Source organism: Phascolarctos cinereus, unplaced genomic scaffold, assembly GCF_003287225.1.
Source record: "Phascolarctos cinereus isolate Bilbo 61053 unplaced genomic scaffold, phaCin_HiC Scaffold_4;HRSCAF=312, whole genome shotgun sequence".
In the NCBI taxonomy this organism is placed as follows: Eukaryota; Metazoa; Chordata; class Mammalia; order Diprotodontia; family Phascolarctidae; genus Phascolarctos; species Phascolarctos cinereus.
Genome location: NW_027555847.1, coordinates 53,438,847 through 53,454,563, shown reverse-complemented (window position 1 = coordinate 53,454,563; position 15,717 = coordinate 53,438,847). Strand labels below are relative to the sequence as shown.

General features: G+C 39.8%; 1 protein-coding gene across 12 annotated transcripts in view; it reads right to left on the bottom strand.

The window, feature by feature from the left end:
* The window catches only part of ATP2B2 (ATPase plasma membrane Ca2+ transporting 2), a 404,797-nt gene that overhangs the window by 119,401 nt on the left and 269,679 nt on the right, over positions 1 to 15,717 (bottom strand). For all 12 annotated transcript variants that reach the window (XM_020981028.2, XM_078152198.1, XM_078152196.1 and 9 more), the window contains exons 4-5: positions 7,285 to 7,542; positions 4,005 to 4,130 (exon numbers count right to left, since the gene is read on the bottom strand). In XM_020981028.2, coding sequence (XP_020836687.1) covers positions 4,005 to 4,130; positions 7,285 to 7,542 — 384 coding nt within the window. The remainder of the gene's footprint in view (positions 1 to 4,004; positions 4,131 to 7,284; positions 7,543 to 15,717) is intronic.

The following is a 15,717-nucleotide window of genomic DNA, read 5'->3' as shown; positions in this document are numbered from 1 at the left end:
ACTTAATTATTGACATGTTGTCTTCCCCTTTAGATTGGGAGCTTCTTGAGGACAAGGAAAAAGTTTTTGCTCTTCTTTGCACCCCCAGTGCTTAGGACAATGCCTGGCATAGATTAAGTACCTAACAAATGTGTCAATGGGAGTTATTTTTTCTTCATGATTTCCTTTGCACCCTCCCCCATGGACAGTGAGGCATCCTAAAAATACAAATAAAAACACATAGTAAGTGTTGAATAAAATGTTTATTGACCGGCTGAAATTCAATAAAGGTAGAATGGCCTTACTATAGCTTTGTTTGAGCTCAGACAAGACATATTTTGATTCAGTGTTCATTGAAGGAGCACCTGCTATGTGATCTAGTCTGGCTGGGAAGCAGAGATAAAAGAAACATCAGATGAGAGGCCCCTGCCCCCAAGAAATTCAGAAATGAATTTATTCATCAGTTACTTAGGTGTCCTACTTTATGCAAGAGAGACAAGGTTGCATGGCAGATAGAGTATTGTGTTTGGCATCAGGAGGTATCTGGGTTCAAATCTTACCTCTGGCTACTGATATATTAGCTATATGGCCAAGAACATATCACTGATCCACTCTGCGGCTTGTTAATTGATTTAGCCTTAGTTTCCTCCTCTGTTAAATGGGGGGTGATAGCAGTACCTACTTTACAGAGTTGTTGAAAAGCCCAAATGAGATCATGTATATAAAGTGCTTAGTAGGCTTCCATTCTCAGCTTGGAAGGCAATACATACATACATACATACATACATACATACATACATACATATATACATACATATATACATAAAGTGATTACTAATGATGTCAAAATTCTATACTGCCTTGAATTTTAAAACAAACAAATCACTGGAATCATGATGGGATTTCAAAGGATGAAAAGACTATTTGTCTAGAGTGGTCAAGAACGATTAGAAGAAAGAATAGGAAAGATGGCCTTAGATGGTGGCCTGAATTTGGATAGGATTAAAAGAACATTCCATGGGTGAGGTGAGCAGCATGGGTGGAAGCTTGGAGGAAGGATCGAGCCAGCCATGAGTGGGTGCACCCCACCTGTCGGTAAGATTCAAAAATATGCTGAACAGCTCAGTGGTTAGGTACATTGAGTTCAGTCAGAAGCCCAAACCAAGGAAGATATTCTGACTTTAATCTCTGATTGTGGATGCCAAGGGAATCTGGTGTCCTATTTTTCTCTACTCCTTCCTGGGAGTGACATCTTCAAATGCCTGCAGTGCTTTCAGAATTCATGGAGGGGCCTCAGGACAGAGGCAGAGAATAAACACCATCCCTTTGTGTGGGTGGGAAAGCTCTGCTCCTGGGTGGGAAGGGGAAGAGGAGCAGAACATATAAGACGACTGCTAAACCACGGGAGGCCAATGTGCTGGGATACAATAGAATACAGTGTCAAGGACAAGGGCCTTCAGAGACAGAGTCAGCTCAGCTGGTCCTTTGACCTCAGGGAGCTAAGCTGACCTTTACCTGGTCAGCTCTGGAGCCTAGAATGATGATGTGACTCCTATCACTCAATGGGACAATAACAGCTCTTCCATGACTCTTATCATTGGGAAGATAGCTCCTGAATCATAGTATTTAGACCTGGAAAAGACCTTCAAACAATGCCCCCCCACCAGTCCAAACCACTTCATTTTACAGATATTATGTTATACTAATAAGAGACAACATAGTGGTATAGTCAGAAGGCCAGCCTTAGAATCAGGAATACCTGAGTATTCCTCTTACCTCTGATGCATGCTGGCTATGTGACCCTGGATAAGTCCCTTAATCTCTCAATGCCCCAGGCAACTTTCCAAGATTATAAATTACTAAGAAGTTAATCTGTAACTATAGAAGTCCACACCAGGAGTTCTTTATATTGAGGAAATCGTTGGTTCAGAGGACTCTTCTCCCCCAGTGCCAAAAGAAAAGCCTGGGATGCTCAGGAGTTGATGAAATGTAGGTGACTTTGCTGGAAGGAGAGTAATGTTTTGTGATGGGGAAAGAGGACTGGACTTGGAGACCGGAGTTCAAATCCTATGCCTACTTATCACTTAATAACCATGTAAGCTTGGACAAGCGACTACACTTCTCCAGCCTTCAGTTTTCTCATCCGAACAATGGGAATAATTGTAATTATGCCATCTGTCTTGCTTAGTTATGATGGAGAACTTGGTATATGCCTTTTCTTTTGGCAAGGGCTGGGGAGGTAGCTAAAGATTCTGGAGAAGAAGTGGGACTTTATCTAGGCTTGAGGGTCAAATAGAAGAACTCAGGCAAGTGGAGAGGAAGGAGGAAGACATTCCAGGCAGGGGCAAGCTTCATAAACTTAAGACCATGATGTCATTGGGCAACAATGAATTGCCTAGTTTAGTCAGATTAGAAAATGCTTACAGGAGTGGAAGATGAGGAAAGCTAGGTTGGGATCAGATAAATAATGAATGCTAGACTAAATAATTTTACTTTTATTATTTTGTTAGACAATAGGTGGGGTGGGGCAGCAGGTTTCTGAGCCAGAGGAATGGTATAATGAGGTTGTTTTCCAGGAAGATTAATCTGGTAGTTGTGTACAGGATGGGCTAGAGAAGGGAAAGGCTGGAATTTGTTACAAGAGTCCAAGCAAAAGTAACTGAGGACTAGACTAGGAATAGAAAGAAAATAACAGATACAAAATGGGAGAATCCCTAGCCACGACTTCAATTGGAGACTCACTCTACCCATGAATCTTCTTTCCAGCCCTTCCACATTTCTTCCTTTTTAAAAGACACCACAACTCTGAAGTTTCCCACAATTCCTAGAACCAGAAACTATTAATCCAAGGCAATAGCCATCTTGACCTCCCAGAGTCCTTGCCAGCTGTATATATCTTGACTTTGGCTCCAAGTGCACCTGAAAACTACGGTATCCAGCCTCCAGAGAGAAGAAGGTAAGGCAGTATATATTTCAGTGAAAAGAACACTGAATTAAAGCAGGAAATCTAGATTCTAGCCCCAACTCTATCACAAATTCTCTGTGTGACTTTAGAAAAGTCACTTTATTTCTATGAATCTCAATTTGTAAAATACAGAAACTAGACAAGTTGATTTCTAAGGTCCTTTTCAGCTTTAACATTCTATCTTCTAAGGTACCTTCCAGTTCTAACAATACTCTATATCCTAACATTCCATATTCTAAGGTCTCTTCCAGATCCAACAATCAACATTCTAACATTCTGTGGTTAAAAGTCACTCCTAGCTCTGGCCGTCCCTGTTGTGATATTCTATGTTAGAACATTCTATATTATAAGCTCCCCTCTAGCTCTGACATTCTATGCTGTGATATTCTATGTCTTAAGGTCACTTCCAAATCTAATAGACTATGTCCTGACATACAATGTTCTAAGTTTTCTTCTAGTTTTAACATCCCATGTTCCAATATTCTATGTTCTAAGATCCCTTTCAGATCTAACAGTGTTAACCTTCTGTGCTCTAAGGTCCCTTTCAGATCTATTTTAACATCTTATGTTCTAAGGTCCTTTCTGGATCTCATATTTTAAACATCTAAGATTAATTCACAGCCAAGTCAGATCAAGGTAACCCAGTGGCCAGACCCCATGACATTCCAGAGGAAATACCTGCTTCCTGTTTATCTGGAGAAGGAGGCACAATTCTCATTCCTTCCTGGCTTCAACGTCAATATCATTTAGGAGGAATGAGAACAAAGTTCAGCTTTTCATAGAGTGAAACAGGGGTTGCTATTCAGTGAGTCAATTCAAGTTTCAGTAGAATTAATTTCTCAATCTTGGTTCAATCAGTGAAAGAGAGCTCAAAACTAACGAGCTGCTTTGTAAAGACTTTACACCTTTCCCCCATGTACAAGGTAGGGGAGGGGAATTGTGTCTGAGACAAACAGAGGCAATAGCATATTCTGGGCTGGAAAGGATTTCATCAGTCAACTGTAGGAAGAGAATGACGTGGGAATTTCTATATTGGAAACAAGGTATCACCTCATCTCACCTGAAAGTAGCATGGGGTCCTTGTCCACTGATTTGCGGACCTGGTCAGACTCTCCAGTTAAAGAGCTTTCATCAATCTTAAGGTCATTGCCTTGGATGAAGATCCCATCAGCAGGAAGTAGGTCACCTGTTAAAAGGCACAAAGTCAAAACAGAGAAAAGGAAATAAGTGAAAATCTTTCCTTGAAAAGGCTGCCCCCCAGCCCCATACCAAAAGAATGCAGTATCCTTAATGGCATACAGGGGGCCATTTGACCCTGGAATTGAGATAGTTCCAAATAGAGCATGGTTCTTGACCTTTTTTGAGAAATGGATCTCTTGGGCAGTCTGATGAAGACTATGGACCCCTCTCAGAATCCAGTTTTTAAATCCATAAGGTAAAATACAGAGGATTACAAAGGAAACCAATGATACTAAAATAGTTATCAAAATATTTTTAAAAAGAAGATCAGGGACTCCAGGTTAAGAACCCCTGCTAGAGGGTCCCCACATATAACCCACTCCAGTTCAACATCTAAGTTCTCCGTTCTAACATTTAGAACAATACAAACATTCCAGCTGTTCCCTAGCTCTCCAGTGTTATCAGAGATAAATTTCTGCTTGAGTTCTCTACCTCAGGCATGGAATTTCCATCTTTTCCCACCTCCATCTGAAAGGTATTCATCTCTGAACTACAGATCACCACAAGTTCTAAATAATCAGCTGTATACTCTCCAGGCCTTCAGACTGGCTGCTCTTGGCCCCATGACTAGAATGCTCTTCTTCCTTTCCTCCATCTCACAGAATACCCAATTTCCTTCAAGACTCCTCTGAGGTACCATGTGCAGGAGGCCTTTCCAGTCTTCCTCACTGTTATTTACTCCCCTTCTGAAGGGATTTCTTTTTATTTTGAATACATTTGAGGTACGTTGTTATTTTACATGTCTCTCCCATTAGAATAAAAATTACAATAGCTAGCATTTACACATGCTCATGACTTCCCCTTTGCATAATAACTCATCTATCCCGTATATTTCTTGCATGTATCTAGACTTTTATATGTCAGCTGTCCCATTAGAATGTAAGCTCCTTGAGGGGCAGCTACTGTTTTTGCTTTTTTTATTTGTGTATCTTCACTGCTTTGTGCACAGTCTGGCACCTAGTAAGCATTTAATAAATGCTCATTGATTGATTGTCATTTCTATTCTGAGGAGACAAATCCTAGAATTATATATTTTCATCAGTCCGCCTGGATCAAGGGGCCTGAAAATTAGGTAAAATATACATAGTAAGGATTCCTTTGTAATATTGTTAGACCAGAACTAGGTGGTTAATAAAATCTCTTCTAAGTTTAAAATTCTGTGATCCTGACCAGACTTTTTCCTGCCTTTAGATCTCTCTCCCCTCCTACCTTGCCAAATATTGTTCTCAGCTCAAATACTTGATCATTAAATGAGATAATATATTATATATAGATATATGTATATAAATATATAGCACATACATATATGTGTCAAGTGCTTTAAAAACTTTAAAGAGCTAACTAAATTGGCTATTATTATTGATATTCCTAGGAGTATCTGACATAGAAAAGGGAAGGTGATTATTTTAATTTGCTTTTCTCTAATTAGTAGTGATTTGGAACATTTTTTTTAAAAACATGACTATAGATAGCCTGAGTTTCTTCCCTTGAGAACTGTGTCAGATTGGAAAAGATGATAAAAAAGGAAAAATGTAAGTGCTGGAGGGACTGCGGGAAAATAAGCACCATAGATGTATTATTGGTGTATCCGTAAATGGGGACAAAAATTTTGTAAAGTATTTTGGAGTTACACCAAAAAAAAAAGTTACTTATCAGTCTACGTCCTTTGACCAAACTATACCACTGCTAGGCCCGTACCTAAAAGTGATCAAAGACATAGGAAAAGAGCCCATATGTACCAAAAATATTTATATCAACTCTTTCTGTGATAGCACCAAACTGGGAAGTAAAGAGATGCTCATCAGTTAAGGAATGGCTGAATAAGTTGTGGTATACAAATGAGATGGACTATTACTGTGCTATCAGAAATGAAGAAGAAACAGATTATTGTTTTTAAGATAAGAAACATATTTCCAAATTAGCCATGTTGCAAAAGAAAACACAAACAAATTGAAACTATAAAAAAAAGTTTGAAAAAGTATGTTTCGAACTGCATTCAGAGTTCATCAGTTCACTCTCTGGAGATGAGTATCAAGAAATGCATTGTTTTAAAGAGACATGGAAAGATGTATATGAACTGATGCAGAATGAAGGAACCAGAGCTAGAAAAATCATATATACCGTAATAACAATATTTTTAAAACAATTCTGAAAACTTTGATAAACTGATGAAGAATGAAATGAGCAGAAACAGGAGAACAAAGTATATAAGAGGGCAAAGGGTTAAGATTGCTATCGACAAAAGTAATCAAAGAAGATTTTAGGGAGAAAGTGGCATATGAGCTAGACTTCAAAGGATGGTGCCAGGGAGTGTTAAATTTAGAGCATGAGGATCTGGATTCTGATCTCAATTACTTAATCTATCATTAGTAAGTTATTACTTACTAATAATTACTTACTAATCAAGGTGGTGCAGTGGATAGAACTTCAGCCATGAAGTCAGGAGGACCTGAGTTCAAATCTGGCCTTGGACACTTACTAGCCATGTAACCCTGGGCAAGTCACTTAACCTCATCTGCCTCAGTTTCCGTATCAGTAAAATGAGCTGGAGAAGTAAATGGCAAACCACTCTAATATCTTTGCCAACAAAACCCCAGATGGGGTCACAAGGAGTTGGACACGACTGAAACAACTGAACTCCAACAACAATCTATTACTGGAACTTGAGGCAAGTCAATCAACCTCCATGGGCCTCAGTTTCCTCATCTGTAAAATGAGGGCATTAGACTAAGTGACCTCTGAGGTCCCCACCTCAACCAATAACTGTATAGATTTTTTACCAGACTTCCACTGATTATCTTTCCATCTGTTGCTTGGTCTTGAGCCTTGTTTGAACCTTGGTTCTTCCTTTTTTCTGTCCTTGACTCATAGATGGATCACCAAGGTTAAGACCTCCCTTTGGGCTCACTGGCTTGCATGTCCACACTAGAATAACCAAATGTTGATCTTCTCTCTCAACAACCAAGGCTTGACCTAGATGCCCAAGCTAGCCCATCCCACATCACCTAAACTCCAAGTCAAGCACAAAAACTATGGAAGAGTGGAAGATGATAGAGATTCTCAGGTTGCAGTGGTTGTGAGGGGAAGGGGGGGAAACTTACCGTATTTTACCTGGGCAATGTCACCAACCACGATCTCTGCCACTGGAATCTGGATCACCTGGGCTCCCCGGACCACAGTAAACTTCTGCTCCTGTTCAATTCGGCTCTGCAGACCCCGGAATTGCTTCTCTTTGCTCCAATCATTAAAGGCAGTGACAAGAACAACACAGATAACTGAAAGAAGTATGGCGGCCCCTTCAATCCAGCCAGCTTCTGCCTCCCCTTCATCTTCGGCCCCAGCCTGGGCTGTCGCACACCCTGCATGGGAGAAGGGAGGAGGAACCGTCAGCAAAGCCAGCTAAGACTAGGGAAAGAGCAGGCTAGCAAATGTTCACCAAAACAAGACAAGAATAGCTTAGAAAAAGTGACCCAAATTGACCAACCCACCACAAAGAAGCCTGCCCTCCCCAAAAGATAAACACCAATAGTACAAGCTCATCAGGCACTCTTATTGATCATACCTAGCATACAGTTATGGTTTTTGAAGAATTTCTTATCTTTTAGTACATCTCCCCCTTATAATAACCCTGTGTAATAGGAAGGACTAGAATATTTCTTCCTATTTCACAGATGAGAAAACTGAGCCCCAGAAAGATTAAATTATTATTTATACTATGGAGACTTCAGATATATTACTCACCTGATTTAGTCATCATTTTCCTAGAATGATAGGTAACAAAGGGTTGGAGATGAACGATACTTTAGAAATCCTCTAGTTCAAACCCCTCATTTTGAGTATAAAATCTAGAGAAGTTAGTAAGTTATTTGTCTAAGGTTACATGGCTAATATGTAGCAGGTGCAGAATTGAAACCTGGGTTCTCTGATTCAGAAGTAAGACCTCTTTTTTATTTTTTTAGGCAATTGGGGTTAAGTGACTTGCTCAGGGGTCACACAGCTAGTAAGTGTCAAGTGTTTGGTCTGAGGTCAGATTTGAACTCAGGTCCTCCTGACTTCAGGGCCTCCTGAGCTGACTATGCACTGCACCATCTAGCTGCCCCACAAGACCTCTTTTCATTAGACTATGCTGCTGCTCTCTTCAGTGCTAAAAAGGGATCTTGAAAGTCAATAATTCAAAATTTCTCATTTTACAGGTGAGGAAACTGAGGTCCAGAAAGATTAAATGAGGTGGCACAGCTAGTAAATGGCTAAGGTAGAATTCCAAAGTACTTTTCAGGACGTTTTTCATTAATCAAGTAAGAACATAACAGATAATCTTTAAGGTCACTTCCAGCTCTAGAATCTAAAATCTAAATCTAAAATCAAAAGTTACACAACTAGGGACAAGTTGGGATTAAAACTCTAGCTTTTCTCACTTCCAGTCCAGGCTCTTCCCATCATGCTTACGTCTTAATGGCTGCTCACCTTCTGCAGTTCAAGGAGACGCTATTTATTTGCCAAGTAAGTGTTTCTTCCAATTATTCAGGGGAACAGTTCAGAAAACTCTCTTAACCACAGATGCCTGACTCAGAAGAGCAATTAAACTTTTAAGTACAGGAGGAGTAGAAGCATAAAAGTACAAATTATCCCCTCAAAACATCCCCCAAAGGAGTTAGGGCTAAGGGACCAGGGGCCCAATTTTGCCCCAAGGAAGAAAAAAGGGTAATTTATAGTGAGAAGGCAGGCTATCATGAGAACTAACGGCATACAAAGTAGGAGAAATCAAAGCCGAGAATGAGAGAAAAATTGCTGGCAAGGAACAGTATAAGCTTTTCCAATTGTCTGCCAGATAAATGTTGAACTCTCTCTGACTGACAAAATCTAAAATTAGACTGACCAAAGCATGGGAAAACACAGCTACAGGGCAGGCAGCAGTCACTTCTGCCCTTGGAGAATGAAGGGGCCAGATCGGGCAATCCCTAAGGCTCCTTCCAACTCTACCATCCCATGAGTCGATGATAATAGGAAAAGCACAACCAAATAACATGTTTAGCTAAAATGGAAATCACGTATATATCTCCTTTTCAAATTATGTTCTCACATACCTTCCTTCTAAGACTACCTTCCACCTATACATATGTTGGATGTCCATTGCTGTTTGCATCTTGGCTTCCCCATTGTCTTACCTTTCGTTGTATCTCTAGTTCTTAGAACAGAGCCTGGAGTAAAATTAGTGTTTAATAAATGCTTGTTGACTGACTGAGTGACACCTGGACAAACAAGCTGTGCTTTGTGCAAGGCCCCTATATTAGTTTTCAATAGCTTTTGATTTCCTGACTAGCTTAACAGCTTTTCTGCATCAGTCCTTCTGTGATCTGAGCCAGCTGTTAAGACAGCATAAATTATGAGGTGAATGGCTTGTCCACATATGGTTTATTGTTGTATATGTGATATGGATGCAGCCATTCTGGCAACTGTTGTGTGTTACTTCCTCCACCTAAAACTACCCAATGCTGACTCTGTGACCGAAAACATACACTTAATCAAAAATTATAATTAGCATAGTCAAGTTTTCAAAAAGAATAATAAAGTGGATTCTCCAAAATAAAGCCTGGTGAACTGGACTTTAAATCCTAGGAAAATTCAAGAATGTGTAAGTAGAGGGAAGGTTTGTGAACATTTAGAAAAGGAAGCAGCAGTCACTAAGAGATAACATGGGTTTATCATAAACAAAACATAGCAAATTTACATAATTTCCTCTTCCAACAGGGTCGCAAGGCTGACAAATTAGGGTGATGTTGAAGACCTAGGATATCTGAATCTCTGTAATGTATGACAAAGTCTTTCCAGATATCACTGTGAAATGGATGATAAGGTTCTAAGAAGGACTTGGAACTCTATAATCCTGACCCAAAGCTAATCAACATCAACTTAGAGACAAATCTCTAGTAGAAAACTACTAAATCTTGGCCCTCTTCAGTTTAACATTTATCAATAACTTGTATGAGAGTACAGATGGTACACATTACCAGATCTAAGGCTAAATTAAGCTAAGAGGGAAACAGAATATATTACGTGAGAGAATCAAGATCCAAAACCCCACAAGGTTAACATTAGAAAGATCATGAGCATTAATTGAGGTAAAAATGTGCTTGATCTTTCAAGGTATTCTTAAATTCTGGTCCATTCAGTGCTAGAAAAAAATGAGCCAAATCTAGCAAGATAAAATTGAAATAGTGAAAAATGCATATTGTTACACTTGAGTTCAAGAAATTAATTGGATAAGACCACAAGTACAGAATCAGGGAGATGTGGCTAGACAACAATTTATGTGAAAAAAGGCCTGAGAGTTTTACAATCTGCAAAATCAATGAATCCATAGTGAGACATGGTAAAAAAAAAATATATATATATATATATATACATATATACATATATATATATGTATATATATATATATACATATATAATATATATATATATATACATATATATATATATATATATGTATATATATATATATAAAATACTAAACTGACTTAAGAGAAGCACAGTATTTATAATGATGGAGGCAATGGTCCCTGTGTACTCTACCTGGTCAGAACATATCACTAGCATTCTGTTCAGTTTCGGACACCAAATTTCTAGGAAGGACTTATGTAGAACTACGAGCAGTGGGTGCAAAGTGAGAAGAGGATGGTTTCATTTTGATGTAAGGAAATTCTTGCTAGAATTGTCCAAAAGGGGGATGGAGCAGGTTCTCCATCCCTAGAGGTCTAAATGGAGACTAATAGGTTCCTTCTTAGGCTGCTGTAAAGGGGATCCTTTTTCATGTACAGGGAGGGTAGATTAGGTCCCCTCCAACTCTGAGAATCTGTGATTCGCTGAGTTGTTTTCCATCATGGCCAGCAGAATTCTTGTATCATGCTCATGATTATTATAACTCACCTGGTAGTTCATAGGACCTTAGATTTAGAGCAAGAAGAGACCTTAGAGGTCATGTATTATACGCCCTCTGATTCTTTTACAGATTGTGAAACCAAGGCCCAGAGGATTTGAGTGACTCGCCTATACAAGTCTCATCTCTCCTCCATTGATGGGAGGGATGGTTTTTATTCATTTTTGTATCCCCAAGAGTACCTGGCACAGTCACTTACACACTCTTGCCTCATGGCTTGATATACCTGGAGCTTTCTCAGCTTCCGTATCTTTCCTCAAATGCTGCTTCATTCACCTGGCATGTCCTTCCCTCTCAACTCTGTTTATTTTTTTTCTAGCTTGGTGAAATGTAGTATTGGACCTAGAATTAGGAAGACCTGGGTTCACATATAGTTTCTGACACTAGTGTGTGATGACTACGTGCCACTCACTTAACCTCTCTAAACCTCAGTTTCCTTATCTGCAAAATGGGTATATAATACTAGCAACTCTCTCATGGGGTGGTTGTGAGACCCAAAGAAGATAATATATGCAAATCTTAAAATGCTATATGAATGGCAGCTATTATCATTAGTGATAATAGAGCACAACTCAAATACCTTCCCTAATGTCTATCCCCAACACATCTTTTTCACCTAAACTTCCACAACGTTATGTCTGTCTGATGGAACTTTCTTATATTGCTTCAGATGAACTATTTCTCTCCCCATTAGACTAACAACCCCTCAAGAGCAATTAGCTGATTTCATTCACCTCTGTATTTCCCATAGCACCCAGCACAGGGTGTTGTCCATAGGAGATAACTGAAAAATGTTGAGTTGTGTATGTTGAAGAGAAGATGATAAACACACAGAATGAACATCTGTCAGAGAACCAACTTGCTTTCCTGGCTCCCCTTCCAAAGATCACAGCTATGAATTCAACACAGCAAAACTACAAATATTGTTTTACCATGTTCCTCATTTCCTGTTGGTGCCAAAAGAAACCAATATTGCTTACAAAAAGGCTACGAGACAGAAAGCTAAACATATACATGGTTTACTGACTTTTAAAGAGTAAATTATGATTTACTTAAGACTGAACACAACTTTGGGCAGGTAGGTGGTGCAATGGATAGAGCGCTGGACTGGGAGTCAAGAAGACTCAATCTGACCTTAGACACTTACTAGCTGTGTGTCCCTGGACAAGTCGCTTAACCCTGTTTGCCTCAATTTCCTCATCTGTCAAATGAGCTGCAGAAGGAAATGGCAAACCACTCCAGTATCTTTACCAAGAAAACCCCAAATGGGATCACAAAGAGTTGGATATGACTGAAAAAGGACTTAACAACAACTGAATATAACTCTAACTTTCTCTGATGACTCAGTAAGTACCTTGGGACCATTTCAATATCTCTAGGCATATCAAATACAGTGCTGGAGACATGAATTTAATCCTGCCTCAGACACCTACTAGATAGTTGTATGACCATGGGAAAGTCCCTAAATCTCCCTCAGCCTCAGTTTCTCCATCTGTAAAATGGGGATAATAACAGCACCTACTTCAAAAGGTTTGGGGGATCAAATAAGATAATATCTTAAATGCTTTGCAAATTTTAAAGCAGCATAAGTGTTAGCTATTTTCATTGTACAGGAAAGTCTAGAACTCTCTCAAAGAGCCCCAAGGAATTCTTGAGTATGTGGCAAGACATGAATTGCTCTGAAAAGGTCTGTTCCTGCCACAAAATAACCCTCATGGACAGCTGAAATTCCAGCATTAAATGGTCATGACCTTGAGCTACGTACTGAGACAATACATGAAATATACTTTACAAACCTTGGAGAGCTATGTGTGGGTATGTGGTATGTGTGTTATGGATTAGCTATTAGGATCATTCCCTACTCTCCATATATCTGTATATTGGTGTAAATGAATGTATCAGATACTTTCCATTATGGAAGAACTAGGTGAAGAAGATGCAGAGGGGAAGGTGGGACAGAGATTAGAAAAGGGCAAATCTCACAATGGTCTATAGAAGCTATTTAAGAGCTAATTTTATGGAAAGTTCAATGTCTGGACTCAGAAGAAAACTTCTCTCTCTTCACTTCATGGTGGCCTCAGCAAATTTGAAAATAGTGCCTGCAATAGAAGACTGAGTCCCTGAGCTAGCCAACTTGCACACACACACACACACACACATACACACACAGAGTTATTGGTACAGCCAACTTGTACATGTATGTATATATATATTCTACAAAAAAGTTATTGGGATAGCCAACTTGCATGCGTACATATATAGAGATGTGTGTGTATAGATATAGATATACATGTGTGTATTTGTATACATATAGATACAATCTATAGAAGTTACTGGTGTAGCCAACTTGTGCACACACATACACCCCTACATATCTACAAAATCAATGCCAGTTTAGGTGACTCAAGAAAGGTAAGAAGATGGGATATGAGCTCAGCTTTGAAAGAAACTAGGGATGCTAAAAGGTAGAAGTAAAGAGGAAGTTAAGTAGCAAGCATGGAGGAAATTCTGAACAAAACCCCAGAGATGAGAGACAGAATGTCCTACGTGAAGAGCAGCAGGGTCAATTTAAATGAACTGTGGAGTGAAAGGCAACAATGTATGATGAGTCTGGAGGGGTAGGTTGTAGCCCGCTGGTGAAAAGCTTAAAATGCCAAACAAGTGAGTTAGTATTTTATCTCAAAAGTAACAGGGAGCCACTGACGTTTATCGAATACTGGAGGTTACTGAGCCAGGGGAATGCCATGGTCACATTTGTGCTTAAGAAATATCATCACTTTAAGGGGCAACTAGGTGGCACAGTGGATAGAGCACTGGCCCTGAAGCCAGAAGGACCTGAGTTCAAATCCAGCCTCAGACCAAATACTTGACACTTACTAGCTGTGTGACCCTGGGCAAGTCACTTAACCCCAATTGGGAAGGAAGGAAGGAAGGAAGGAAAAGAAATACCATCACTTTGGCAGCTGTGTGGAGGGTGGGTTGGGGAGGAGGGACAAGAGGCAGGGAGGCTGGTTAGGAGACTATTGTCTCATACAGTCTTGAAATATTTACATAAGGAAGCGACTTTATTCTTGACTATCTCAAACACCTTAGAAAGTCTTTGATATCATGCAGGAGTAAAGCCCTTCTCAGAATAAAGTTTATAAATACACAAAATAAAATGTATAGGATTACAAAGAAAAGCAATTACATTGAAATAAAGATGTCATTTTTCCCCATCTAAGCTCAACAACCCCCTGAACAGGTTTGTGGACTTCCAGTTAATAACTTTGAGTCTGCCTCTTACCATTAGCCAGAGGAGGAAAGGGAGCCTCAGAGAAGAGAAGCAGGCTGCCCAAGCTCTCACACTGAGTTTGTAGCAGAGTTAGGGCTGGTATCCTGGGTGACCTGACTCTGAAACTGGTACTTTTCCCATAACATCAGGCTGCCTCTCATTTCCTCTGGAGATCAATTATAGAGGGAACTTTTTAATACGCAAAATAAGGTAACACTGCATTAGTGAAACCTCCACTTTGTCAGTAGTGGGAAATCTTGTATTATAGTCCCAAGGGTGCGATGAAGGAAAAAGCTCAAAGAGAAGAATGGGGGGGAGGGGGGCATAGGACTAGCACCATGAACAGCAGAGTGGAGGTTTGGGGGAAGGAGGAGTACAACTTTTCCAATAGGAAAAAAAAGCTTCCTAGCTCTCTGATAGTTGGAGGTGGGAAGGAATAAAAGGACAGAGGGGAATTACAAGTACTGTCTCTATCAAGTCAGTGATAGGCATGCGGCCTTGGGTAAAATCACTTTCCCAATTTGGGCCTCAGTTTCTTCCTCAACAAAAGAGAAAGTTAGAGTAGGGGATGATTAACATCCCTTCCAGGTCTGCCAGTCTGTGCTACTATAATAGAATCTCCTCTACCGGGTTTGCCACATTGTATGAAAATCTGATCATCCAGGACTAAAGCATTCTCTCAAGTCAAAATATTACAGGAACATAACCCTCAGTTAAAAATATAAATTGCCCTGGGAAAGGGTAAGCGATTACTCTCTTATCCACTATTGACAGTTAAAAAAAAAAAAAGAAGAAGAAAGCCCTAAGAGAATCCTACTTGTAAAAGAGGAAAGAAATTGTCCTGGAGCACTGTTTGGGGATGAGGCACACCTGGATAACAATAGCTTGGATAATAACAAGCCTGGATGATAACAATAAAGGTGATGATGATGATGATGAAAGCTGATATTTATATAGCAAAGCCCTTTCCATGCATCATCTCATTTGAGTCCCACTATAACTCAATGAAGTAAGTGCTATTGTCACCTCCATTTTACAGATGGAAAAAATGGAGGTTCAGGGAAGGTAAATGACTTGCCCAGGGACAAACAGCTAATAAGCCTGAGGAAGATAAGGAAAAAAATCTTAGAATACTACTTAGAGCAATCAGAATGTGAGAGGCAGGGGTGGAGGGCTCCTGAGTGGGGGAAGTACCATGGGAACCCAGGATGCCTGGCCACCAAGGATGACAGGAAGAAAGGTTAGGAGACTTAGAAGGAGCATGAGGAATCCCCAAAATAATCAACCTACTCCATTTGCCCTGCTGAGGAGGGTGAATTTGCA